Below are 26,701 nucleotides of genomic sequence, written 5' to 3'. Positions count from 1 at the left end.
AGAAGGTCATACCTGAGAGGGGAGGAAAGGCCACCGCAGAGCCAGAGCCAGGTAAACTAGGAAAGACACTTTTGGTTCATTTTGAAAGTTTGGCTGTGGCCCCAACCAGGAGGTAAAAGAGAACGCTAGTATTGTTTTCTGGTTTTGGTTGTGATTCTTGGCACTGAAACTTTGCTTTATTGTTTTAGGGTAGGAAAAAAAGGATAGAATGTTGTCCAGTTTACTCCTGTTCGTTCTGTGTGTGTGTGTGTGTGTGTGTGTGTGTGTGTGTGTGTGTGTGAGAGAGAGAGAGAGAGAGAGAGAGAGAGATTTTATATAAGCACACCCTTTTATTTCCCTAGTAAATTGTAACAGGAAAAAGATGGCCCTCTCTTTCTTCTCAGTCTTTGGAAGCCCCATATTAAGTCTGCTGGGTAACCTGCTTCTGTCTTTCCAGGGCTTGGTCTAGGATTATTGTGGAGGTATTTCCCTTCAGGTTCAGTGTATGCAAAGAACAGATACGAGAGGCTCTTTATAATCTTCAGTTAGCCCTGGACCTTCTTAGGTGATAGGACCAGATAGATGAAGGCCCCGGGGACAAGGAGTGGCCCTGTGGCTTCCTTCTTTCCTGAAATGGGTGGCCTTCAGGAGCCCCGAGGGGGCAGAAAGGCCGGCCTGCTGTCAAGCTGTGGGTAGTTCCAAGAATGAGGATGGCCTCCGAAGCCACAGGGCCAGGAAGGAGGATGGAGCCCGTCCCTTGGGTGTGACTCTTTTTCTCTCCTTGTTTGGAATACCCGAAGGAGAGAAGGTCATTTTGGAAACTGTTTCAGGCCTAGCATGGTACCCACAAACGGAAGTCCTCAAAAAATTCACTGAACCGGCAGCACAGGCTGCTCAGTGGGTGTAGCGAGTGGAAAGGGTTGTTGAGTAAAAGTTGTCAGGTTTCTGTGGGTGGGGATTGGAATAGTATCAAAGACTTCGGGATTTAGGTGGGCTGAGTTGATCTGCTCTTCCTTGGCTGTGCCATTTTCTGATCATTGCAGACTCTTAGTTTATTAGCTGAGGTCAAGGATAACCTTTTGACACACGGTAAATCTGAGGGAAAAGTAAAGTTATCCACGCTAGGCTACGTGATGATGGGCCAGGCAGTGTAATGTGGTGGGCAGGCTGAGTCCATCCCCAGCTCGGGTGGCAACGTCTCACCACGAGCATCTCATGATGTTGGCTTTCATCTCTCCTTGCTGAGGTGAAACACTCGGAGCTTGGGAGATTCTACTAGTTCCTCTCATTTTGTCCATGCATGCGTGGTAGCATCCCTTGAAGATCGTACACGCTAAAAGAGGGTGGAGGGGCCTTAGTAGAGACGGAAAAGTAATTCATAGCGTTGGGCATCAAGTGGCTGTCTGTGGTTTGCTTAGTGTAGAAGAGAGGCAATGGCATTCAGGAATCTGGAGGGAAAGGAGAAGGGCTTTTGTTCTTACATCACCTAAGATCTGGAACCCAAAGGAAAAATCCTTACCTGACTAAGGTGGGTGGGGCAGTCACATACTTGCCTTAGTGTTATTGGCTTGTGGAGACTGTCCTGTGTGAGAGAAGCCCTTGTGTGTGCTGGTGTTCGGCAGATTGCTTACAGCAGCGTTAGCTGACAGAAATATAATACAAGGTGCTTGTGTGATTACTAACAGCCCCACTTGAAACAAACTAAAGAAACAGCAGTAATTCTAACAGCGTGTTTAATTCAATTTATTCAAATATTATTTCTACATGCAATTCACTTTCTAAAATACGTTTATAATGCAATGGCTTTGGTTGCTTTTTTGGCAACAAGTCATTAAAATCGAGAGTATTTTATACCTAGAGCATGTCTCAATTAATTGACGACTAGCCACTTGGGGCAGTGCTTTTTGCTATGAGGGCATGTTGAATGCTGTCAGTTATTCTTATTTATATAATAAGCCATCCAGTGATTATTAGTTTCATTAGTTCATTTAGTGATAGGCTTTTTTCAGTCACTATTAGTGCCATTTTTAGTTGAAGACATACTTTTTAGTGTCAGGAACATTGCTTACTGAAAAGTATTGAAGAAATTATTGTGAAATGACATCATTACTCGTATTTAAAAAAGAAAAATAGGTAGTGTATTTGAGATCTGCATCTCAGATGACCTAGATGTATTACACACACACACACACACACACACACACACACACACACACACACACACACAATAATTTGCATTTTAGCTGGGAGAATTTGAGCCTTGGCGAGCTCCAGATCAGTTGACAGTCATTGACTCAAAGGCCAGCTGCCTTCCACCCCAGGGCTTGTCATAACATTTAACCATCTTCCCACCTGTCTGTCACAGGGCAGCGGCAGGGCAGCGGTGTACCCACACTGTGCATGGTTCGTGCAGTTAGTTCTTCTGTTACAGTGAAAACGGCCAGTTCAGCATCATAACAAACAAGGACGGGTAGCAACGTTTCTCCAGTGGAGAGAGCCCTGTTTTGTGTCTGTGAGGAGAGAGGGCAGCATATGTCCCACTTGCCTGAGCTAGTCTTGATTTTTAGTAAATGGCTGGGGCCTAAGTGTCTGTTCTCATATTAAACTACCTGCCTACCTCCAGCAATTGTAAAAGGCTTAACAAGGCTTTGGATCAAAAGGTCCAAAGTTCTCCACTTGATCATCTGGAAATGGGTCTGTGCTACAATAAAAGAAAAATAATATGCCATAAGCTCCAATCCAGGGCCAGGGCCAGAGCTCTTGCTGTGTTTTCTCATTCTCTGTGACCATTTAGAACTCCATGGAGTTTTATGCTGTTGCTTTTTATTCAACTTATTCTATTTATTCTTCCCACTGTTAAACTTATTTTTTGAAGTATTTTGCAAATACCCTACCTATCTTTTTCTCTTCCTGTGATTGGGGATAGTAGTGGGACCAAGTGAGTAATGACTTCATTTTAGGGTCCACATTTCTGCTCATCCTTTTACGGCTTGTGTAGGAGTGACCTGTTTTCAAAGGGTTTTTAGTTCCATGCCTTAATTTTCATGTCAATTATACTATTTTGCTTTTTTTTTTTTTTTTACTTATTTCAACATTGTCATAAGTAATTGCATCATTTTTTCATATCCTTTTTTGTAATAGCTGAATTTTATTATAAAACCGCAATTGTTAAATCAATCAAGTACTAGTAAAAAGGTTAATTTTTATAGCAATGAAATACAGCCTACTGTGATATGTGTGTGTGTGTGTGTGTGTGTGTGTGTGTGTGTGTGTGGCTTGCCCTGTGTGTATATGTAGGTTTACAGTTGATGTTGGGTGTCTTCCTCTATCATTTCCCGCCTTACTTTTTGAGGCAGGGTATCCCATTGAACCCAGAGTTTGCCATTGGGGGCTAAGCTGGCTGGCTAGTGAGCCTTGGAGATCCCCCATTTCATGGCCCCCAGTGCAGGTGTTACAGACACACATGCCACTGTATACAGCTTTGACATTGTGCTGGGCATCTGAACTCTGGTTCCTTCTTGCAGCAAGAGCCCCTTTATCCACGGGGCTATCTTATTTTTTTAAGGAGGTGATACCTATAAGGAGATTGACTAGAAGGACTTACTGCTGTTATACTGGCCAACAGTCTCCCTTCAGTCACTGAACTAAAATGCCTAGGAAATAGTTCCCATATTGACACTTATAAAATGTAAGTCTTTTAAACATTATACATCCCTGAGATTCTATGTAATATTCTGTATATGCAAACTGGTTGTATTGTTACTTTGAAATTAATAGGGTCTTTTCAGCTAGTCTCAGACTTACTGTAGTCTGGGTGAACGCTAGCTTATGGCCTTATCTGTGGTCCCCAGATGTATGACACTCAGATGTTGACATTAGGAACTGCACATGGATTTTCAGTACTGAAACCTATGTACACACAGGTATTAGTGGCCAAGCTGCTTATGGCACCACTGGGTACGTGGCTGTATGTGTGCATATACTTAAGTCGCTAGCAGTAGAAGTGAGCCTGCTTCCTTTGACAAAGATCCTACACCAGTATGTAGGAGTTAAAAGGTCTAAATGGGGCTATCGGTGCTGGGAAGGGCCCTTCTGGATGGGTTGTGTAAAATGCCATTATGCTTGCCTAGGAAGGTTTTACAATCTTTCCAGCTGCAGTGTTGGGCAGAAGCCTTAGGAGACTCGTTCTCACCTACATCTGTGGAGTGGTCGGCGATACCTAGCACCTAGTTGGTGTAATGAATAAATACTGTACAAATGAATGATGGAAAGATGATGTGGAAGATATCTGATCTGTATTACTCCTTATGTGTCTGAAATATATTTGAGAATAATCTCCAATAAATAAATAAACACTTCATAAACTAGTGATGATAATGGAGAAAAACAGCACTTTATGGAGCCCCACGCTGAATCATCATCTCTGTCTAAAGTTTGCTCCGCCTCCCTGTTACCTTAAGTTTCCACGGAGCTGTCCTAAGCATAGTGAACTTGCTGTGGGGAATAAGGACTGAGTCAAGAGATGTCCTAAGTGTAGTGTGGTGAGTCGTGCTAGACTGTTGTGCAGGCTTAATAATAATTACGATGATCTTTAACGATAACAGTTCTTAATGTGTATGATTATTGTTAATAATGACATTTAATAATTATACCCAATACTTATTATCTTAATAATAATAATTAGCACATGGGAACTGGTTGCACCATTGTATTATCTTTAGAACAAAAACCTAGATCTACGGCCTAGGAGTCTGCAGAGTGTCTGCCTTTCCTCTCTGCTTCCCAGGTCCCAGTGAAGTCAGGAGGCACCTGGGGTCAGAACAGGAGGGCTTCTGAGAGACTTCTCTGCATTCTGTGCATTGGGCCCATTCCCAGTCATTTTATAGAGGTCTTGTTTTCATTATGGAGGGTCTGTACCAAGACCACCAAACCTTCCAGCCCTCCCTCTCCCTGCCCATGTATCCTTCATAACATTTGTGTTTTGTTGCACAAAGAAAAGACCCAGAGCAGACCCTCAGTCCAGAATTCACTAAGTGTGAATTACGTGGGGCAGAGTCCATGTTTATTACTTGTACATTGGTGAATCTTTGATCTTCTTCTGTCTTGGCTATGTTTAGATTTAAATGCCTGTATGATTTTTTTTTTCTAAAAAATAAATAAAAGTTTAAGAAATGTTTGGTGAATTAAACATTTTTAAAGCTTTTCACACTTTGATACAAAGCAGAGAAATATTTCAGTGACAACAGATTTCAACAGATTTTCAAATAGTCTAATTTGCTTTATTCTTTATGGTAGTTTATGTTTTCTACTCTGCAAACACTGGAAAGTACTCTTTCCAGGGGTAACTTGTGTTCATGTATCAAATAATTCCAAGGAGATGAAGTTTGCATTTAGCTGTATGTTTTCTATTAGTTAAACATTAGTTGCGATTTTCATGATCTGTATTTTTTTCCAGGCTCACTTGATGGGTTGTTTACTGAGATTAAAAAAGAAAAAATGCCTAGGAGAGGACTTCTTTTGAATTCCTGTTGACTTTCCTATATACAGTCACATAGCATCTCAGGCCTGCAAATCTAATGCCTCCTTATTGGGTACAAGATGAACAACTTGAAAATAAAATTCTAGACCAAAGCAGAGCTGACCAGAAAATACTAGTACTAGGTAGTGATGATAACAGTAGACGGTCCCCTCGACAGGGTCATATGTTAAGACACCTCTGATTGGTATAGTCTACCTTTTAATCACTGGAATTGGCGGTCTTCTGCCCCTGCTTCTGCCCCTGTCCTCAGCAGTGCTGTTGCAATGGGGGAGTCATCATAGAGACGACCTCTCTCCTCAGCTGTAGGCTTACATGGGGCTGGTAAACGATCAGGCCTGTTCATCCCACCCTACCCCTGAGCATAGCTGACTAGCTTGTATATCCGCCTTCGCCCTCATCCTGGTGGTCCAGATCGCTTTGTAACACCCGTGTTTTTGCTGTTGGATTGTGTCCTCGCAGGTTTGATGATTCCTGTCTTCTGTGTGGTGGAGCAGTTGGATGGCTCTCTTGAATATGACAACAGAGAAGAACACGCTGAGTTCGTCTTGGTGCGAAAAGATGTGCTTTTTAGCCAGCTGGTGGAGACCGCGCTCCTGGCCCTGGGGTATTCCCACAGCTCTGCAGCTCAGGCACAAGGTATCCCTTCATCTCTCTTTCCTCCCCAGCCTCCTGTGTGATCTGAGGAAGAATAGGTTCCCCCAAACAGAGGCTGCAGAACACTTGGTAGTGGCTGCCTTTGACATCAGGCAACAGCAGTCCTGCAGAATCTTGTTTTCTTATTCTGTGAATCATTTGACCAGCACCTCAAGAGCCAAACTGACTTGCATTTCAAAGCAATCGGCATGGTGTTTTTGCATTCATAACCCTGGTATTTTTGCTAAGTCAGCAAATTGGTGTTCCCAGGGCCAGTGCTGAGCTATTTGACCCCTGACTTATCCAAACTTTAATATATGATTTATAAGCATGTGAAATGTATTTATTTGCTGCCTTGGGCCTATGGTTTCTGCAGTTTGCCATCAGGTTTTAATTAAACAGAGAAGCAGTCGCATCTTCTTCTGTACCTTTGAAAACGGTTCTACAGTTTTGATGTGGTCCATTCATTAAAAAAAGTCATTTTCTTTGTAATCACTCCTTTTTACCTATTTAATTGACTACTCAAGTTGCATAATTGTATTGGTAATACCGAGGAGCTTATGTGAGTTCTCTTGCTTCTTTTCGAAGCAAAGTCCATTGTTCTTTTATGCCAAAGACTAGGCAAAACAAATCACCACAGCATTCCTCAAACCTTGACTAATGGGAAAAAACTTGAGCTGGTAGGTAGAATTATTATCCTTGTTTTTCAGATGAAATGACTGAATGAATAGTTTATGATAATGGTTATAAATCAAGGTGAGAAGTTGATAACATCCTGGTCTCACTTTCTATATTAATTTCCTATCTTAACCACGTTTACTTAACTAACCTTCCTGTGGGCCCCAAGAATTCTTGCTGTGTCTTGAGTCTGACTTCATGTCATTCTTAAGAGAGATCAGTTGACTTTCATGGTTCTAATAAGGCTGCAAGGGAGGCCCAGGTGTTGATAGAGTTACAGAAATGCAGAAGCCAAGAACACAGGACTCAGACTTCTAAGCTCTTCCCTCTGATTGTATAAGCATGTTAGTGTCTTTTAAAAAGGAGACTTCATTTAAGTCAAGGCTTAGTTCTTCCAGGGTGGTCAAGAATGTCCTCCTAGGTGAGTGTAGCCCACATATGTGTCCTGTGTGTCTCAGTGCCGTCTGCATCCTGCACGTGGCCAGGCTTGGTGCAGGGACCGACGGCAGCTGGACTGTGAAGCCCACCGCCTGCTCTCAGAGCAGTGTGATGGAGGGCGATGTTTCCTTTCCTGGACAACTTACTTTCTTGTGGGAGGGACTCCGGATGTGATCCCTGATGAACTGCATGCGGGGCACCACTGCTTTTGTTTCCTGTGATGTGTGCCCAAACGAAATAGAAGAACCCTCTCCCTGGCCCCGTAAACTTCCATGCCATTTTCGGGATATTTTTCTTTGAATGTAAAGGTCATTGCATACCCACTGCCTGCATCCTGGCATGCCAGCTTCCTGCTTGACAGGGCTATCTATCTCAGTTAGCATGGCTGCTGGGTGCATCATGAGCTCACAAGTGGAACATGGCGCACTAAGTGGCCAAGATTTGATTCTTGGCACACGCTGAGGAAAGGGGCTCCCAGGAAATCTACCCTAGGGAGCCCCACTAACTTCCAGGGATGTGGACTGAGAGTTCTACTCACCATAATGGGCTCTGCAAGCAGTGACGATTGTCTGTCCGGAGACATGCCAAAAACAATTATTTGCTTGCTAAAGTTTCTGAAAACTAAGGTTCAAAAAAATACTACATATTTTTACAGGTTTTTGTTTTTGTTTTTTTGTGTGTGTGTTTTGAATCAACTCATCAAAAACACTGTCTAGATCAATACTTTATGTTGTGGGGAAAAGGTTTATCGCTATAAAAAAAAATCAGTTAATTTTTTCTTAAGCTGGTGACCTGTTTTTGAATAAGTGGAAAAACTTAGACTTGTTCGTATGATGTTATTTGTTCCCCCTTGTCTTGCTCCCATTAGAAGGTCAAATACATCTATTAGGGATAAGTGGAAAAACTTGTAGTTGAATAACATTTTTTTTGAATAAATATAAACAAATATATTAGATCTTTCTTGTCATTTAGATGATTAGAAGATCTGTTTGGGGTAAATGGAAAAACAGGATTGTCCATTTCTCTGAATGGACATCTTAGGTCTCCGTTGTCATTCAGATGATGAGGAACAGGAAGCCTGCTGCTCTCTTATTACAACTTGCATGGTGTGCTTCAGGAGGCAGGTGATTTATGAATCAACCAAACAGCACAGCCAGTCTAGAAGAGGATGGAGGACTAAACATGGTGTCTTGTGACTTAGGCAGAAGGTTTCATGTACGTGCCTTTATTTTCTTTCTTTGCTTTTGTTCTGGTTTTTCTATGACCTTGTAATTCTCCCAAGGTCACCTTCTGGCTGGTCCACTGGTAAAGGGATTGCAATGTCCCTGAGTTTTGTCTTCCCATGCTGGCAGTATGAGGGGGACATAGGCTACAAGGATGGTGGGTTGCTTGTACCTTTTAAAAATCTTATGCTCTTGAGAAATGATTTTTTATTTTGACATGATCAGAGAAGCCTCTCAGTGATTGACCTGAAGGAGCAGTTTAGATGCCCGTAAAAGAGCAAATATGTTTTCAGCATGGTTTTGGAATGATGTTCAAGTCCCAGACATCAGGGGTGTACCCATCAAGTCCCAATCAGGGGTGTACCCATGCTTCTGTAAGCATGAGATTGTCAATTTCTTTCACTGAGCGAGTATTCCCTCCAAGTGAGCTGCAAAGATTTCTTATTTATTTGCTTCTAAAGGGAAATAGCAATTCTACTGAAACAGAATCCAGGGATTCCCCGGCCCATGTTCACAAAATATTTATTTAAATGTTGGCTATTGGCACTGGAGAAAAAGGCACCAGACACTGTCATAAATCACAGAAACTGTGTTTCTAGCTGACTTATCCTTTCCATTTACCAACTAACACACCACTAACTGTGTGACTCTCAATGAAATGCAGGGTTCATTTGGACCTGCTGTTGTACGTATGTAGAAAGCTGATGTCTGCACTGTCTGATAGACTGTGAGCCCATGACTCTGCATCCAGAGCTTTAGAGTGTTGGCAGAGAGGACTCTGGGGAACTGCTGCTGTTTGGGGATCATTAGAGCCCCCTTTCTCTTGTCTTCAGTTCATCATTCTCTTTATTCTTCTCTTTTCAACCTTTCAACTTTGTCCCATGAGGCTTTCTGTACCATCCATGCAGCTCCCACACTCTAGGGATTCTTCAGGTGCTGGTCATACTCGCCAGCAGGATGGCTTTGGGAGGAGACACTTTCTATGGCAAGATGATGTCGTACTGTGTGTAACTGACTTAACTTGCAAATAGTCATTTTGTCTATGATATTCTTCCCTCAGTGAGTTTCAAAATAAATTTAATTAAATTTTATTTTATGCATATGAGTGTTTTATCTGCGTGTATGTACATCTACTGTGTGCAGATGTACATAGTGTAGAGGTCAGAAGAGGCATCAGATTCCTTGGAACTGGAGTTAGGAATGGTTATAAACCTCTGTGTGGGTTCTGGGCACTGAACCCAGGTCCTGTATTGGAGGAGTAAGTGCTCCCAACTGCTGAGCTATCTCTCCAGCTTCCACATTTTATTTTTGACTGGATTTTATTTAAAAGCAAACACATTAAGCAATAAGTAAGCAAAAGTCCTCCCTGACTAGTTATTTTTGTTGTCAAAACTGGAGGTTTAAGAAAGGATGTACTCATCATCGTTTCTTATTTATGTTGCAATAATTGCATTTGTGAAGTCATTTGAAATGATTTTTTTTTAATGGCATAGAAAAATGTATTTAGTAAATGTTATGTGACTGAAGCATGGTGCCAAGTAGCCTCAATTATCTAAAATTTCACATATGTTCAGAGAAGAAAGACAAATGAAGTGCATTAACGTGAATGGTGTAGGTGTAGGATTACGGAGGATTTCATTTTCTTCTAATGAGAACAAAGTAAGTATAAAATTCCACTTCCTTCTCAAATTCTCTGAATAAGTGGGAAGTTGTTACTTCGATACTCCTGTGTGTTGTTAAGGTGTTCCTTTGTTCCTATGTTAATGTATGTGGACACACACATTAAACCCTGCCAGCTCTGTCATTTTTGCAGCGGAAGATTAAAAAAGGAACCTGCATGCTGTTTGGGCCTTGGGACTGAGGCAGGCGATTTCGATTTCTCAGCGTAAGGATGCTGGCCACAGTTGAGCAAGTGCTCTGTCAGACTGTTCTGAGAGGTTTGCCTGTCCTGCTTCATTTCATCAGCACACAGCCCTTTGAAGGCAGTTACTGAGAGGTTAAGAATGAGGCAAGGAAAGGGTGGGGAGTCACTTTCTCTGGGGCACAGGCTGATAGGTGAGGGACTTCCAAGGTGGGAAGGCCCTTGACACATTGCAGGGTCAGAGTGTTTCAGTCCAGAGGTGCTCTAGGAGGAAGCTGATCCTTTGCAGTTTCAGAGTTGGGCTGGGGCCCTTCTCTCTAATGTCTTCTCTTCACCCTTTGTAGAAGCCCTTTTTAGAAAGTGCGCTTCCCAGATACATGTGATGTCTATATTTGACCATGTTCATTCACGAAACGTGGCTCCGCTTCCACGAAAACCATGTAGAGATACTCTTCCAAAGCATTGGATACAGACTTCATTAAAAGTGAGCAAGCACCCAGCCCCCACAGAATTGATTTATTGTTTGTTTGTTTGTTTTGAAGACAAGATCTCACTCTGTATTCCAGGCTAGCCTTGAACTCTGAATAGTCTTTCTGCCTCAGCTTCCTGAGTGCTGGGAATTCAGGTGTTCACACCCCACCCCACAGACTTCTAAAACTAAATAATTCCTTGAGGTCAGACTGAATCTTGATGTGAAAATAAGGCATGTTTCTTAGCAGTTCTGACCTACTTGTTAATTGATTCCTCATCTCTTATTATTTGTTTATTTATTATTATTATTATTATTATTATTATTATTATTATTATTGACAGGGTTTTTTCTGTGTTGCTACCCTGAAACTCACTCTGGCTGGCTAACCTTGAACTCAGAGATCTGCCTGCCTCTGTAATGCCAGGATTAAAGGCGTGGGCCCCCACACCCAGCTGCTACCTCCCTTTAAGGCCTATCATGAGTTAGTACTTTCAGCTTTTGGAAGTAAAGAGATGGGGGAAAATGCTATTTTCAATGAGCTTACTTTTTTAAAAAAAAATTATTCATGGGAAATGAAATGTGTAGAACTCTTTTTAGTTGATTTTGACCCTCTGAGCTCAGTTATATACCATAAGATTGAGAGGGTATAAATAAATAAATGAATGAATAAAATTTATCCGTTTGGTGCTAATTTGCTTATTTTTAAATTAAATGTATTTATTTTATTAACATTATAATATCAATTTAATTTATCTCTATTGGTGCTTAGTTAAGTGGTTACTACTTGAAACTGTGCAAGAAAGAGTTCCCGGTTGTCTGTTGCTATTGGAAGTAGTTGTCGAGGTGGGACACAGGAAATCGATGCCTCACAAGAGAAAGCCCTCCCTTTGCCAGTTCTTTACATTGTTTTCAGGGTCTTCTTCTCGGGCTTCAGCTTTTAACATGGTGAAGATTGTGCCTGACACTTGGTCACTGGCAGTCTGTTGGAAGGCTAGACAGACTAACCGAGCTTACTCATGAGCTGGAGATACATGTGTGTTCCTGAGCAGTGTTAGCCCCCTTTCTTCAGTGGGGAGATCTGAGGCCCCTGGAAACCTGTCCATTCCCTCAGAAAGGAGTCACACAGTACAAGGTACAGTGTGAGACCCGTCGTCTGTGTTTGCTAAATTGATGAAAACAGGTTTTGTCTTTATTTAATTTTAATTTTTACATCTATTATGTTTATGTGTGTGTGCCAGAGTGAATGGGTGAAGGTCAGAGGTCAACTTCCAAGAATTGATTCCCTCCTACCTTGTGGCAAGAGCTTTTACCCTCTGGGCCATCTCATTGGCCTCAAACATGTCTTTTGAGTTTTGTATTTTACTAAACTTTATCCACAAAGGACTTTTTTCTCTAGTGTATTTTGAAGAAGTTGGTTTTCATTCATGATTTAGCTGTTATTTTAAAGTCAGAAGTGGAATGGAGTTGTGGCTCAGCCTGTACTGAGTTATTCAAGTCCGGAGTTACATGCATCTATAAACGATAGATGCTTGGTCTTTCTTTCGCCTTAGTCTTTTTATTATATGGGCTTTTCTATCCACTTAGTGAAGACATCCTAGAACTTTTATTTGTTGCCTCGATGCTGAGTGGTTTTATTTTGCTAAACTTAATGGAAGCCCTGACCCTAAAATTTCTTCAAAATACTGTGATTTCATGGGAACAGTTAGTGAGTTCAGTCATAACCTCAGAGAAGGGTTCAGAAATTCACACGTTTTTGAGGGAGAATGTTAAAAGACATGTGGTGGAGAGCCGAAAGCTCTCCGTGCCTGGCAGCCTGACATTTTCCCTGTTGAGACCTTTAACGCTCTCTCTCCCGCCCTCCCTAGCCTGCTTTCTCAGCATCTTTCCTGGCTTCCCCTCCCCTACTTTGCTTCTTTAATTAAGCTCTCATGTTTGAGAGATTTTTACACCCCTCCCCCCTTTATAAGGACATATTGAAAATAGCCCATATTTAGAAGTTTTAGGCCTTGAAGCAAATTTTTTTTTTTTTTGAGACAGGGTTTCTGTGAGGTCCTGGCTGTCCTGGAACTCGCTCTATAGATCAGGCTGGGCTCGAACTCAGAGCTAACTGCCTGCCTCTGCCTCCTGAGTGCTGGAATCAAAGGCCTTCATGACCACTGCCTGGCAGAGCAAATTTTAATACAAGAGCTTCTTAAAAAAAAAAAGAAGCTGTTCCCAAAATAACAGAAAATGTACCCCCAGTTGCCATAACCCTGCCTTAGCCTCCTCAGAAACAGATGAGCTAAAGTGTGGACTTGGCTGGGATGGCATATGTTTCTAATGGGTCCTTGCTGCCCTGCCGCCCTCTCCTGCTGCATAACATGGAGTTTTCACACACGTGTGCAGCTCTGTGTTCACATGTATGTGCATGACAAAACCGGAAGCACTCCCAGTCACTAAATACCAAGAGGAAAATAGTATCTTATTTCCTTGTCCAATGTATAGTTAAGATTAAATATCTAATATAAATGTTTATAGCTTTGTATCCCTGTTTACTTTGTTATAATATGTGCTATTTTAAATGTGTAAGTATGTAATTATGGCTCATGTGAAAGTCAACTGATAAAAATAAAATATTGTCTCCATGTAAGTTCGGATGAGATGAGACTATCCAACTCTTGGGATGCCTTGCAGTCCAGTGGGTAGTGCTTGGTAGAAGCTGTGGGGGGTGAGGGCTGGGGCTGGGGCTCAGTTGGGCGAGTTTGCTTGGCACACACACAAAGCTGGCTCCTTACCTGCTCTGCCACAAGTAGGGCGACACACACTGGTGGCCCTGACCCTTGGAAGGATGAGGTGGGAGAATCAGAACTTCAGGGGTCATCCAGCTACCTAGAGAGATCAAGGCCAGCCTGGAACACATGAGATCCTGTCCCTAGAACAAGCTACTGAGGGCCAGTAATGCAGGGTGATCTTAATTTCCCCCCAACCTTGCAGTTTCAATCTGGGTTCATCTTTTTAAGAGTCCAGCCATGTGTAGTAGCCCAGTGCTTGTCATCCCAGCACTTAGGAGGCTCATGCAGGGTTGTAGTTTAAAGTTAAGTTGGCTTCATAGCAGGGAAGGTCCAGGACCAGGAGGGGCTGATGGGCTGACTTCTGGTGCTTTGTGAAATAAGTTAGCTGATCTAGGAGGAGCAGACTGACCCTCTAAGACAGACAGCTTTTATTTATTAATTAAGTAACCGACTGGCTTTGTTTATTCTTCCTTTATAAACATCATATTATTCACTTATTGCATACTTTCCGTTGTCTCGTGGCCATGTCTGGCTGTGAGGGGTTATACATGTGAAGCCTGTAGCTTGATTTTTCTGGTGATAACTCTAGTGTGATTTATTATACATTTCATTTTTAGTCTATTGTAAAGCATAACCTCTTTACCTATATGATTTTAAATACGAGGTTGGTCATTTGCTGAGAATCTTCATCTGTTTGTGCTTTAAGATGCAGCACAGATTCTGTCAAGGAATTTATTATTCATTAATATACTTACAGGTGTTTTCATATGCTGCCTCCTCTTAGGCAAGTCCTTGAAAGTTGCCCATCAATACAGGCCTCAGTCTTTGTTTCTATACCATCATTTGCAACTAAGTAAAGTGTATTTGATATTCATGTTGGGTTCTGTAATCTTAAAGTATTTTTAAAAAGCCTCCCTCCATATTTTTTCTTCACTTTTGGAAAACGATTGTCATGTTTAAAGCCCACAATTTCAGTTAATTCTTTGTGAGATTGTGAGATTTCAGCATTACAAGGTCTCTCGTTCCATGTTTGACGTCTATACTTTGTCCAACATTTCTGGACATTGCTACATTCCCCTGGGACCTAGATTCTGCTGTTGGTCACTCATCCATATAGTATCAGAAAGACGTGGCTTGTCCCTTGCTTTGGGCAGCTCTGAAATGTGACAGAGGAAGAGTTCATTGGCGGCTTTGCAGGGCAGGGGTGAAAAGTGAGCCTTGAACTGGCTGCTTGGTCACACATGGGCCCTTTGATTGGGTTTTGTCAGTGCCAGAGAGAGAGAGCATCCACTGATGGTAGGGGCATTTGAAACTAGGTGCTGCAGTGGGTTTTTGGTTGTAGCTGGAAGAATTCTAATGGGTCTGAAGTTGGGGTTTTAGAACATGTGACATTTCTTCCCTGAAAAGCTGTAATTGGCGAAACTACTTGTGTCAACATGAGGAACACACAGGCTTTCCTCTGCTTGGTTTGATGAAATATCAATCAAGACAGAACTGGTGGTTTATAGGCTCCTTACAGAAAAGTCGCTGCAGCCTATATGCAAATCAGACATTGCCAAGGTCCCCCTGGGCTCCTAGCTTCCAGCTCCAGCTTGGCAAAGAGCTGTTTCTGACATATTCCTTATGTTGGTTTTGTAAATCAGAGAGTGGGATGTGGAAAACTTATAGCACATTCCAGACCTGTGCCCTTGATCATTCTGCCACAGCAGTCTGGTAATCTCCCATTAAAAAAAAAACCACCAGTGAGGGAGCCCGGTTAAGTGGGCAGTCTGTTCCTGCTCAGAGGCAGGACCAGGTTGACCAGCTTCCAGTTCTTGAGAATGTATGCTCCAGAACCTAGATGATAAATAGCAATTCAGAGTGCCTGTGTCTTGGGAAGATATTTTGTAAGCAGGTGGGGAGACTTCACTTCAAGGGGGCTGGTTTTACATAATCTGCCTCGGAAGAGGCGTATCAGAATTATTTGGAAAGAAGCATGTATTTAGATCTCTAGGTTTTTGAGCACTGTTTTAAGTTAGTGGAGTGTAAAGCTCTAGTTTAAGTTAGTTGGGAAGGAGTGTCTTGCATCTCTGGTTCTCCAGCATGCCAGCACTTCATGAATTCTTACTCTCTTATATACACAAGGTATTGTTCTGCATGGGCCAGCAAAGGGTCAGATGTATAACGTCCCTGTCCTGTGTTCCATGTCGGGAAGATGTTGAATTCACCCTGTAGTAGAAGGTTGGAGGAGTCCCTAGGTTCTCCATCTTCTATTAAGGCTTTGACTTTTGGAGACAAAATGCTTAACCAGTACAAAATTGAAAGTTGTAAATTGGTTTTGAGGGTTAAAACAAAATGACATGGGCAACATGAAGATTAAAGTTCTCTTTTTCCAAACAAAACCTGTTAGTTGTGTGGACTAACTCCTGTTTGCAATCAGCTAAATGTTGACTTGTTAGAATTAGTTGCTGTTAAGCTACGGTTTAGTTCTTATGAGGGAAATGAAACTTTGCAATTATAAGGCTTGGATGTATTGTAAGAGCTTCCCCAGCAGAAGCACTGGCCCAGAGAGTGTGTGCCAGCCACTCCCCTGGTCTTATTGCATTTACAGATGGTCAGCCTAGTTGTTATTTGTGTTCTTGTTTTTGTTTTTTTGTTTTTTTTTTTTTTTTTTTTTGAGATAGGGTCATTCTGTAGCCCAGGCAGGCCTCACACTTTCGACTTGCTGCCTCAGCCTCTTGAGCTGGAGTTCCAGGCTGGACAACATTTTATAAAAACCTGTTTTATTTGCCCCTCATTCTGTATATGTACCAGCACCTTATAAAAGCATAAGGTTTTAAAAATCTCCTTCTCTAATAATACACTAATGCTCATTAATTATAGAAAAGTGAGCAGTTAGAAAGTAGGAAGACACCAAACCATCTCCCCTGGACCAAACACTAGGGAATGTGTTGGCCTCCTTATCCTTGGGCCTCCTCCTATATATACAACATTTTTACCTGTCACCATTGTAATCTCACAATGTTCATATTCCATTTTCTTTATTATTATTCCCAATGTCATGTAACACTGAAGCTGTGATCTTCAAAGTAAATGGGAAAGACTGGTTTCTTTTGTCTCCTTCTGGTGTTTGTTAAGTAGGAGCAATCTTTAACTTCCAAGTGCTAAGTGCAGAGCTGGGTGCAGCCTATGCTGGACAATCGGATTTATTCCAACATCTAATGAAAACACGCTGGTTTCTTGAAAATCTGCTTCACTTCATCCTCACTGTCGCAGGTGGAAGGCCAGTTATTAAACCACACCCCCATTTGGGGCTGCTTTCTTCTTCACCCCTGCCTTGTGGTAAACAAAGAGTTAAATTTGTATTGGAGGGTTTCTTTTCTCTTTTTCTTTTTTCCTTCCTATTTTTTTTTTTTTAAATATGGAAGAAGGGTATAAAAACATTGTGCCATTCAAGAAACTCCAGTTAATTGATTTCATATTTTGTTTTTGTAAGTCCTGTTGTAGCCCGCATGTTGGGCTTTTTTTTTTCCTCTTTAAAAAGCACATACACATCATTGTGTGGGCTAGTGACTGAGTGCTTACGAGTTTCACAATGACAGTCCTGTGTTAAGATGTCCCTTGGCCCAGGGATTAATAGCTGATGACAGTCTGTCTGTTAGCTTCTGGTTTTGCTGTGTGCGGCAGAACGGAGGTTTTCTGAAAGTGTCAGGGGGAAGCACAGAGGGAACACTTTTCCTGTCTGTGGAGTGACTAAAGGCAGCCTGAGGTTGGAGGCAGGGCCTTTGTCAGGCAAGCCAGGAATGCACCTCCTTTGCTCAACTCTGTTTGCACCATTTCTGCCAGACCTCAGGTCGTACTGGGCATGGCGAGGAGATAAACATCTCGCTTGGGCTCTCTTCAGCGATATGTAGTTCCAGCATGGGCCTGGCTTCTCCCTATAGTCTTAGCAGGTTAATGTGGACCTGGTTACAGTTCTGTGTATTTAAACGGGGCATGGCAGCTCTTACCTGTAATCTCAACACATAAGAGGCTGTGGCAGGAAGACTTGGAGTTCAAGGTCAGCCCGGGCTACATGGCATTTGTGCCCTTATCCTAAGTCTTTCCTAATGGTGGCACAGGGTGCCCTCCAGTTGACTTCCTCCTGCCTCCTTTTCTAGAATCATTAGCTCACTGTGAGAGCTGTTCTTGCAGGGAGAGACCATTTCCTTTCTCTGTGAGTATGCTGGTGGTTCCTGGAGAGAGAGATACAGCTGAGTTTTTTGAATAGACATAGCAAGGGTTGGTCAGTGTTTTATATAACTCAAATTATCCATTAAAATGTGTTTCATGTAACCCAAAATACCAATTTATACAAAAGAAATGTTGTAGGTATAAAACAAATGTTTTATCCTGAATATGTGACTGGAGATTTCTGTGTAACATGATTAAGGGGCGATTTGCTTCTGTGTCCTTTCTAACTCTGGTAGATATTTAAATGTACCTACTTGCAATTTAAATTAATGCAGTTGAAAAAAAATAAACAAATGCAGTTGAGAATAAAAACAAACAAACAAACAAACAAACCCTTTCTGGCTTTTGGAGGACATTTCCTATGGTGACTAGTGACAAGACCATGGACTTGCTGAACTCTTAGCACATAATCCTTTAGCCAAGTAAAGTAAAAGGAATAGGGCCAACTGCACGTCCATCAGGATTAGGACTTTTGGGGAGGTGGTGTCATCTCGTCTTAAATAAGTGAGCCTGACTGCAGAGTTGAGTTTAATAAAGATATTTTATTCCAGGCTTAAACGTAAGGGTAAGAAAGAGACAGGCACTCAGAAGGAAAGACAGACATACCCAAGATCATGGGCTTCTCAGAGTCATAGAAAGGAAGCTTTACCCAAGTGTGAGCCTGGGCTCCTTGAGGGAGACTCACCTGCATTGTCTAGTTTACTAAAGTAGCCAGCTTTCCACTGAACCGCACCCTGAAGAGTGTTTTTTTTCTCTTCTGTGCTGTTGGATGACATAGGGTTAGTGGGCTCTTGTCTATGTCCCACCCTTTGACGAGGAGTGGTGTGGGCGCTGTTGCTGGTCCAGAGACGAGCGAGCAAGCAGAGCTTGTTGTGCGTCTGTTTCATGCATGCCAGCCTTGTGTGGTGTAATTATCCCCATCTCATAGCTGAGACAACTGAGACACGGGAGATTAAATGACATGCCCCAGGGTACCCTGCAAATAAGCAGGGAGTCTTTCTGCCTCTTGAGGCAGTGGCTAGACCCTGACACCCCTGCCCGACTATGATGTGATTAAGGCATGGATGTAACAGTGAATTACTGTTAATAATAGTTGGGCATGATGGTGCATGATCATAATCCCAGCACACAGGAAGCTGAGGCAAGAGGATAGCTGCAAATTTGAGGCCATCCTGGGCTATATTGTAGGAACCCATTTCTAAAAATCAAACCAATAAAGGCTGATATAAAGCCTCACATATAACTAGAGTCACTCATTAAAATGCTAAAGATTTCTCTCCTTTTTCCTTCTTTTCCTTCAGGGTGTAGAATGGGAGGAAGGGAGAAAGGAAGAGAATTTCAAAGACATTATGAATGCATTCTACTTAATCTGAAATATTTTGACGCTTCTAGAGAAGAGAGATGATTTAATTTCATATATAATTGCATGAAGAATTATAAATTATGTTTTCTAAAATACCTATGACACTAAAGCACAAAATGAACAGATAAAACTGATTTGTTCTCTGACAAATCAAGATATATGGCTGTGTTTTCATTACAAGTGCCGTTTGTGCAGAGGGAGCAGCCGAGTGTGTTACCATACGACATGAACTGTTTGCAGGCGGCGCTGCCTCTGCATGGACATCTCGAGGTGATTTATAACCATGCTCAATTATTTTTTCTAAAACACGCTGGCAAGCAAAGCCCAGGTTGAACTTCTGAAGTCATAGCGTGCAGCTACGTCTTTCTAATTGACCTTTGGCATAAGCTTCCACCTCTGAAATAAAGTGTCTTATTCTGCGAAGGGAATTCAGGGTTTGGGGTGCCAGATATGACATTATCTCTTAGTGCTTTGGATAGTTTCCTGGAAGATATGTGTTGACTTCTTCTGGAGGAGGATTTATTCGTAGTAAGAATGAGCAAGAATTTTTTTTTTTTTATTATTATTCTCATTAGACTGACACGATCCTGTGTGTTCTAGCTCTCTGTGGTGGAGGAAGACAAAAATACAAAGTTAAGGTGTTCTAAGTTGAAGCTGTTTTGAAAGGACCTGTGTCCCCGAGCTGACACGGGCGTTTGTTTATCCTGAAATTGAAAAAAAGGGTTATGGATGGTTTTGTGTGTAGTACTAGCAGTTCTGAATGAACGAGCGAGAGAGCCATCTTCCGTGTGGAGCAGTTGATGTGGGCTGTGTGGTCAGTGCAGGTCATGGTGGGGGGACACTGGCTGTGTACAGCGATGATGGTCACCGCTCCCTTTTGTGAGCCACCTGATTGGTGACGAATGTGCGGGAATGGGAGTAGATGCCAGATCTGAGTGTCACAGAGGAAAGGGATCCCCTCTGGTAGATCTCTTACACCCGCCTCCAGCGTGACAGGATCAGACACACGGGAAACGTCACTCCCTGCACTAGGAAGCTACAGTGTGGGTCTTATTACCTTCCCTTCTTGTATATAGGTTCCTCACTGTGTCTTTGAAAGTTGACTGAAAGTGACTGATATTTGAAAGGACACAAATACAATATGATATAAAATGATACAAATATAATAGTAAATGAGGTGGAGATTTGAAAACAAAGCTTTCCAACAAATTGACCGTTGTACATTAGTTCGGAAGCACCTTTAGGCTACAGCATAATAAGCATGGATGGTCATTGGTTTACTACTTTCCTGTCTCGGAGAAACTGGTCGGATTTGCTCCAGATGAATGTGGTGGCTGTCACTGCACTGTCACCCTGCAAGGTCACGTGGGAGCTGACAGTATGTCCTGACAGGAGTGGGGGTGGGCTCTCTTCTTCTACCCTCTGCACTGACTCTTGTTCTGACTGGAGAGTGGGCATGACATGGCTGTTAGGGGTTGGGTTCTCTACCATGTGACTGCTGGGTGATAATCTTGGTGATTTTCCAGTCTGTGACTCTACTTCACTTTTTTCATCTATAAAACAAGAGTGATACTAATAATTCTCCCTCCGTAGGGTTGTCTGGCTAAAAGAAGTAAGTCGTGTAGAGTGATTTGCACTGCCCTTGACCCTTAGCAAGGGTTAAATGGAACCACTATTAAGATCATTATTGCTGGTGAGGAGGCCATGCAGGCCTAGTGAGTTAAATGTGATACCTGGGACTCATGTAAGGAGAGAACTGACTCCACAAGGTTGCCCTTGGACCTCCATACGTATGCCATTGCATGTGCACCTGGACACATACGTGCAGCCCTCCACAGTAATATTAATGCAAAAATAACTTTTAAAAATTGTTATTGTGAGGGCTAGGGAATTGGCTTAGTCAAAGTGTTGGCTGTGCAAGCATGTAGACTTGAGTTCGATCCCCAGTAGCTGTATGAAAAAGGCCAAGTGTGGTAGAATGTGACTGTAATCCTAGCATTGGAGTGGTGGAAACAGGAAGATCCTTGAGGAGTGCTGGTAAGCCAGTCTAATCAAAATGAGTGACCCTATCCCCCAAAAAATAAGATGTAAAGTGATTAAAGTGATTGAGGAAGACAGCTGACCTTGATGTACACACACACACACACACACACACACACACACACACACACGGCCCCCCAAATAGATTGTTACTATTACTGTAGAGCACAGAAGCCAGCTAAATCTGTGTATTTCTTTTGTTTTTGTTTTTTTTTAGCTTCAATTCATGCAGTACCTCAACCTGAGATACTGAATGTGAATTCCCAATATTGTTTTCTAGGTCTGTTTTTTTTTTTTTCTTGTGGAATAAAAAGACTACACAAATACATAGGGACACGCCTGTCTTTTAAGATGGTGCTAGCCTATTCCATGGCTCTACATTAACTGGAAAAAGAGGTGTTTGTTTGTTTGTTTGTTTGTTTGGTGTGGAAGAATTATTCTGTATCAGAATGTTGTCTTCCCGCTTTTAAAGCACTTGACATATTTCATGTAGTTGACACTGAAATAAAGCTCCTCCAGTCATCTCCATGTAGAGTACAGGAAAGCCATTTAACCCAGTTGCACACGTCTTTTCTTCTCAAGTGGTTCTGCTTTCGGGATTGCCTTGGACGAATCTGGGGCCATGTGAAACAGAGGAGTTAGCAAGAAACAAATTATGGGAATGACTTCCTCTGGAGACACATAGCCAGCAGGTATCTGTACCCTGGAAAATGCGAATGTCCTGAGAACTGAATTCATCACCTTGGCATCCCGGCTCCATTCTCCCATCCTTTCTCCTGGAGTATTTCATAGGAGCCTGCTTCGCTTCCCCAAGACATGTTATTTGGCACCTTCTTCATGAACTAAATGATCATGACTGCAAAGCAAGCTGCTGAAACAGCCTAACTGGATAAAGATTGTAGCTTGGGTTATGGTCTATGTAGCTATGTTGTGGCATAAGGTGATTAGCTAGTATACATAGAGATAAGGAACCAAGTGGCACTGTGCTCAAAAATAGTTTTAATTTCATTTTATTGATTATTCCCTCATATCTCTAGTCACCTTCCATTTTACTATTTCCTTCCCAATCCCTACTATTTATACTCTTCCTGTTCTCTTCTTAAAACAAAAAACAAAAAACCTAAGTGTGGGAAACCATCATTTGAAGTAGGTGTGTCTCTTGCCAGCCAGTGGATGATGTGTGGTCCCAACTCTGTTTTGGTGTGTGCTTTATTTTAATGTTAGGATCATCAGCTGAAAGCTAATAATACTCTAAGAAAAGTATAATTATGAAGGTAAATCTGTATCAAAAATTGCATGGTGTACCTCAAAGTCAAATATAATTATTAGTGAATAGCTCTCTATTGAATAATTATCCAGTTGTAGAAGTAGACATAAAGCAGTGTTTGAAAAATTATGTACTTAGGAAATCATTCAGTTTCTTATAAAATATCATCCACCAGATCTTAGTCAAAAATAATCTGTTTTGGTATAATAGAACCATACCTATACGGAAGTAACTGAAACACACTGAAATAGAACATAATGTCCTTCTGTGAAATGGTGCTGTGTGGTTACTGCTGAGCCCTGGTGCTCACTCCTTTTGGGTCCAGTGGTTCTATTTTTACTTTTCTGAGTCTTTTCCTCTCCTGGCCTTGGCCTTTTACAGCTACTTCCGTACTCTGTGGCTCTCTGTAGTGGCAGTGTGGGGCCAGGGGTACTACAAGCCGGTACGTGTGCTGTGAGGGGCTAGGGAGCACCAGGGTGAAGAGTGGCTGGCAGGGAGTGGTGCTGGACCTGCTTGATGCTCTTGGAGGTCACAGAGAGCGAGCTGGGAACTGTGCCCCAAAGGGGACAGCCTGGATCGAGAGGTGCGTTGCCACAGGTCCAGTTTCTCTCCTCACAGGTTTGCATGTCTCTGGAGGACTGGAGACAGGGTGTTAGGGAGGTGGTGGGCTGTGACCTCCCTGGAGGAATGAAGGGTTCATTCGTTCATTCAAATTTCTATTGTGTGAAGTGTACACCTTACCTTCAAGTAAATCCTTAGCTCCAGGATTGCAGGCAGCCTGGGTTTCCTTGTGTATACTTGGGGATTTCTTTCTGTTTTTCCTTTTTTTTTTTTTTTTCCTTTTTCTTTTTTGGTGTTCAAGGCAGAGTGTCTTAGAGTTTCTATTGCTGTGGAGACACCATGGTCATGGCACCTCTTATAAAGGAAACCATTTCATTGGGGCTGGCTTATGGTTCAGAGATTCAGTCATGGTGACTGACATGGTGCATGTAGGCAGACATGGTACTGGAGAAGGAGCTGAGAGTTCTACAACTGGATCCACAGGGAGCAGAAGCAGTCTGTCATTGGGCATAGCTTGAGCATAGGAGATCTCAAAGCCCAACTCCCCAGTGACACACTTCCTCCAACAAGGCCACATCTACTTTAACAAAACTACACCTCCTAATGAGTGCCACTCCCTATTGGGGGCCAGTTACATTCACACTATCTCACAGGATCTCTCTACATAGCTCTGATTGTCCTGGAACTCACTATGTAGATAAGGCTGGACTTGAACTCAGAGAGATCCACCTGCTTCTGTCTCTGGAGTACTAGATTAAAGGCATGTACCATCACGCCTGGCTACCCTCAGTGTTTTTTAACCAGCATGCCCATTGTTACACTACTATTTTAATCATATCATACATAGTAGTTAAAATAATGCCAGGTAGCACTTTCAATGACTATGTGGTTAATAGTGGATATTTATAGTAATATTTATGACCTAACCTCCATTTTTATTAATTGTAAATAGCAGCCATTTTGTTTCATTACTGTTATTTTCCTCTGGTGCTAGGAGGCTGAACCTAGGATGTCGCACGTGCTGACCCCAGGCTCTTCCACTCAATTGCACCTCCATTTCTGTTAGGTTGAACAGTCTTATTTGTTTGAGGCAAGGGCCCTTGATAGAATAGAAAACAAAACTGTCCTTTTATTGGAGATAAGCTTCGTGGCCCTCATTCTTCTCTGAGTTTTGTTCTCAGGTTGTATTTGGCTCACAGGGTCTATCCCGCTCTGTCTGCACAGCGGCCCTCTTCTCACGGCCCTCACTGTTTTGTATTCTGAGCCTAACATTCTTGACTGTTGCTTGGGATGTGGTTTTTACTTCATCAGAAGATGATGTTTCTTTTCTCCTGTTGTAGTGTGCTGCTCACCTCCACCTGTCTGACCCGTGCGCCATGCTGGACGGATCAGTATGTCTTGGGTGGGGTCTCCAAGAGACTCTGCTTCTACCGCGGTCATCCTGTGTGGTGACCATGGGAAGCAGGTTGACCAGTAGGACTTCGCCACATGGTGTTCAAAGGGAAAGGCGCGCGCAGACTTGGGCCATGACAGCAGCCGGGGAGGGAGGGGGGCTGGCACCGGAGTCTTGCATGAGTGAGCGCACGCTTTGACACACTGAGTCACAGCCCATTATCCCTTGTGCTCCTGTCAAAACAATACAGCAGCCTGAACTGCAGCTTGGCTCACCCCTGCTGTCACACATGCTCCTCGTAAGTCATTAGAGTGTTGGCATGGGCTCCTTCCGACTCAGTCAGCGCTGCATTAGGAGAGGGAGTGGTGATTATTAATTGTGCTGGGGGTGGGGAGTGGGGGGATGGTTTGGGGGTGTCCTGACGGCACTGTGACAAGGCCTGATTTCCAGGTGCCCCTCGCCTGGGAGAGTATATAAGCCCAGCGGCTTTGAGCCGCACTGGAGTGGGCCAAGCAGAGATACCCCAAGAGTTCAGCAGGGAGAAGCCTCGTTGGGTAGGGAGATTGGTTTGGTTCTTCGCAATATCATCAAAGGCCCAGGCTTTCGCTTTTTGCCTGGCTTCTCTTAGTATCCTTGCAAAATGGCTGTTATAGCTCTAGATCCAGTTCAGATTCCAGAGACTTAGAAAAGGAGACGAGCCAAAGACAGGATACCCTCTTCATGAAACTTGCCTCTTCCGGTTCTGAGAGGAAGGCCTTGCCAAGGACTTGGCCTTTTATTGCACTCTCGGGTCTTTGGAGCTTGAGAAATCAAGTTTTTCATCTGATCCAATGCTTCTCAGAAAAATCCAGGATTCTCTGGGAAGGGAGAGGCAAAGTGGATATTGGTCGGCAAGTGCAGCATTGGCCACAGTATGTTTGTGTCTATCGTGGGAAATCAAGACAGGCAGAGAGCAGAGGGTGCCAGCAAGGCCTCCTGATTAGATTCAGATAAAACAACCTCAGAGTTCAGTTTCAATTTTGGGTCTGTTCAACAAAAAAATATTAGACAGTGAATTAGGAAGACGAGCCTTTGAGCACAGCACTGCCATTAGGCTGGCTGTGCGGAGAGAAGCATGGCTCTGAGCCCTGCTCTTCTTATCTGTATAAAACTGGGGACTTACTGGAACACGTACACACAAAAATTCGGACTTCAAAGCCAGAATGTGTAATGCCAAGAAGAGACCTGGGCTTTGGAATACTGCTTCCAGATTAAATGCTGAGTAAGTCATAAAAATAAGCATGTAGGTTATGGGAAGATGTACATTTTATTAACTGTCTTTCCCTACTTTGTGGGACTAATGAACTGGCAAAAGTGTCTCATGGATTAATTTGAAATATCTAACTTCAAACAACCCTCTAACAGTCCTTGGCATGAGTGTTTTCTTTGTCAGCCATATAAGCATCCACATACTTTAAAGAAAGGAGGACATGACTGGTTCCTGCTCCTGCTCCAGGGATCATTTATAATGTGACAGTTTATCACTCAGTCTTTTCCTGATAATCAGTTTGGTTATTTCTTCTGTATGTAGACACTTTCTGGTACTTGCTTCTGCCCATTTCACAAAATCGAGGTACACGTGAAGTTGGCATCCGTCTCCACTGCCTGCCCACAGGCACTTGGGTGGCTTCTCTGTTCTCCGATGTAGCGTTTGCCCTTGGAGCAGAGGTCCTCACACCAGCTTTATCAGCTGCTCTGTTCTCTCCCAGCCTGTGAGGTACCCCATGCTGTGCACACCCACCCTCTGCTGGCCTCAACTACACAGCAGCTACGAGGAACACTGGGGTGCAGGTGCGCGGCAGGAACTCTAGAGAAGATCCCAGTGCTTGTTTGTTGCTGACATGGTATCTCTTTCCTTCATTTTCTCTCTAAACAAGAATGGCACTTATCAGGTTGTGAGGGTAAGATTATATTCAAACAATATTCTTAGCACAGTGGTTAACACCTGGCAGGGATTCATATTAAAAATTTGGGAGCTGGCTGGGCGGTGGTGGTGCACGCCTTTAATCCCAGCACATGGGAGGCAGAACCAGGCGTATCTCTGTGAGTTCAAGGCCAGCCTGGTCTACAGAGAGAGATCCAGGACAGGTGCCAAGACTACACTGAGAAACCCTGTCTTGACAAAACCAACCAACCAAACAAACAAACAAAAATATGGGTGCTGGAAAGATGGCTCATCCTGTAGGAGTTCCTAAGGGCCCTGCTAGACACTTCACTGCCTGTAACTTAAGG

The 26,701-nt window shown here is 42.8% G+C and overlaps 1 protein-coding gene across 5 annotated transcripts in view; it reads left to right on the top strand.

Moving 5' to 3' along the window:
• Satb2 (SATB homeobox 2) overlaps positions 1–26,701 on the top strand; it is a 177,255-nt gene that overhangs the window by 23,810 nt on the left and 126,744 nt on the right. For all 5 annotated transcript variants that reach the window (XM_036173833.1, XM_036173831.1, XM_036173830.1 and 2 more), the window contains one exon: positions 5,978–6,154. In XM_036173833.1, the coding sequence (XP_036029726.1) occupies positions 5,983–6,154 (172 nt within the window). In that variant the 5' untranslated portion in view covers positions 5,978–5,982. The remainder of the gene's footprint in view (positions 1–5,977; positions 6,155–26,701) is intronic.

The sequence above is a fragment of the Onychomys torridus genome, chromosome 23 (assembly GCF_903995425.1).
Source record: "Onychomys torridus chromosome 23, mOncTor1.1, whole genome shotgun sequence".
NCBI lineage: Eukaryota > Metazoa > Chordata > Mammalia > Rodentia > Cricetidae > Onychomys > Onychomys torridus.
Note: the sequence above shows the minus strand (reverse complement) of the source record. Positions and strands in the feature narration are given on the sequence as shown.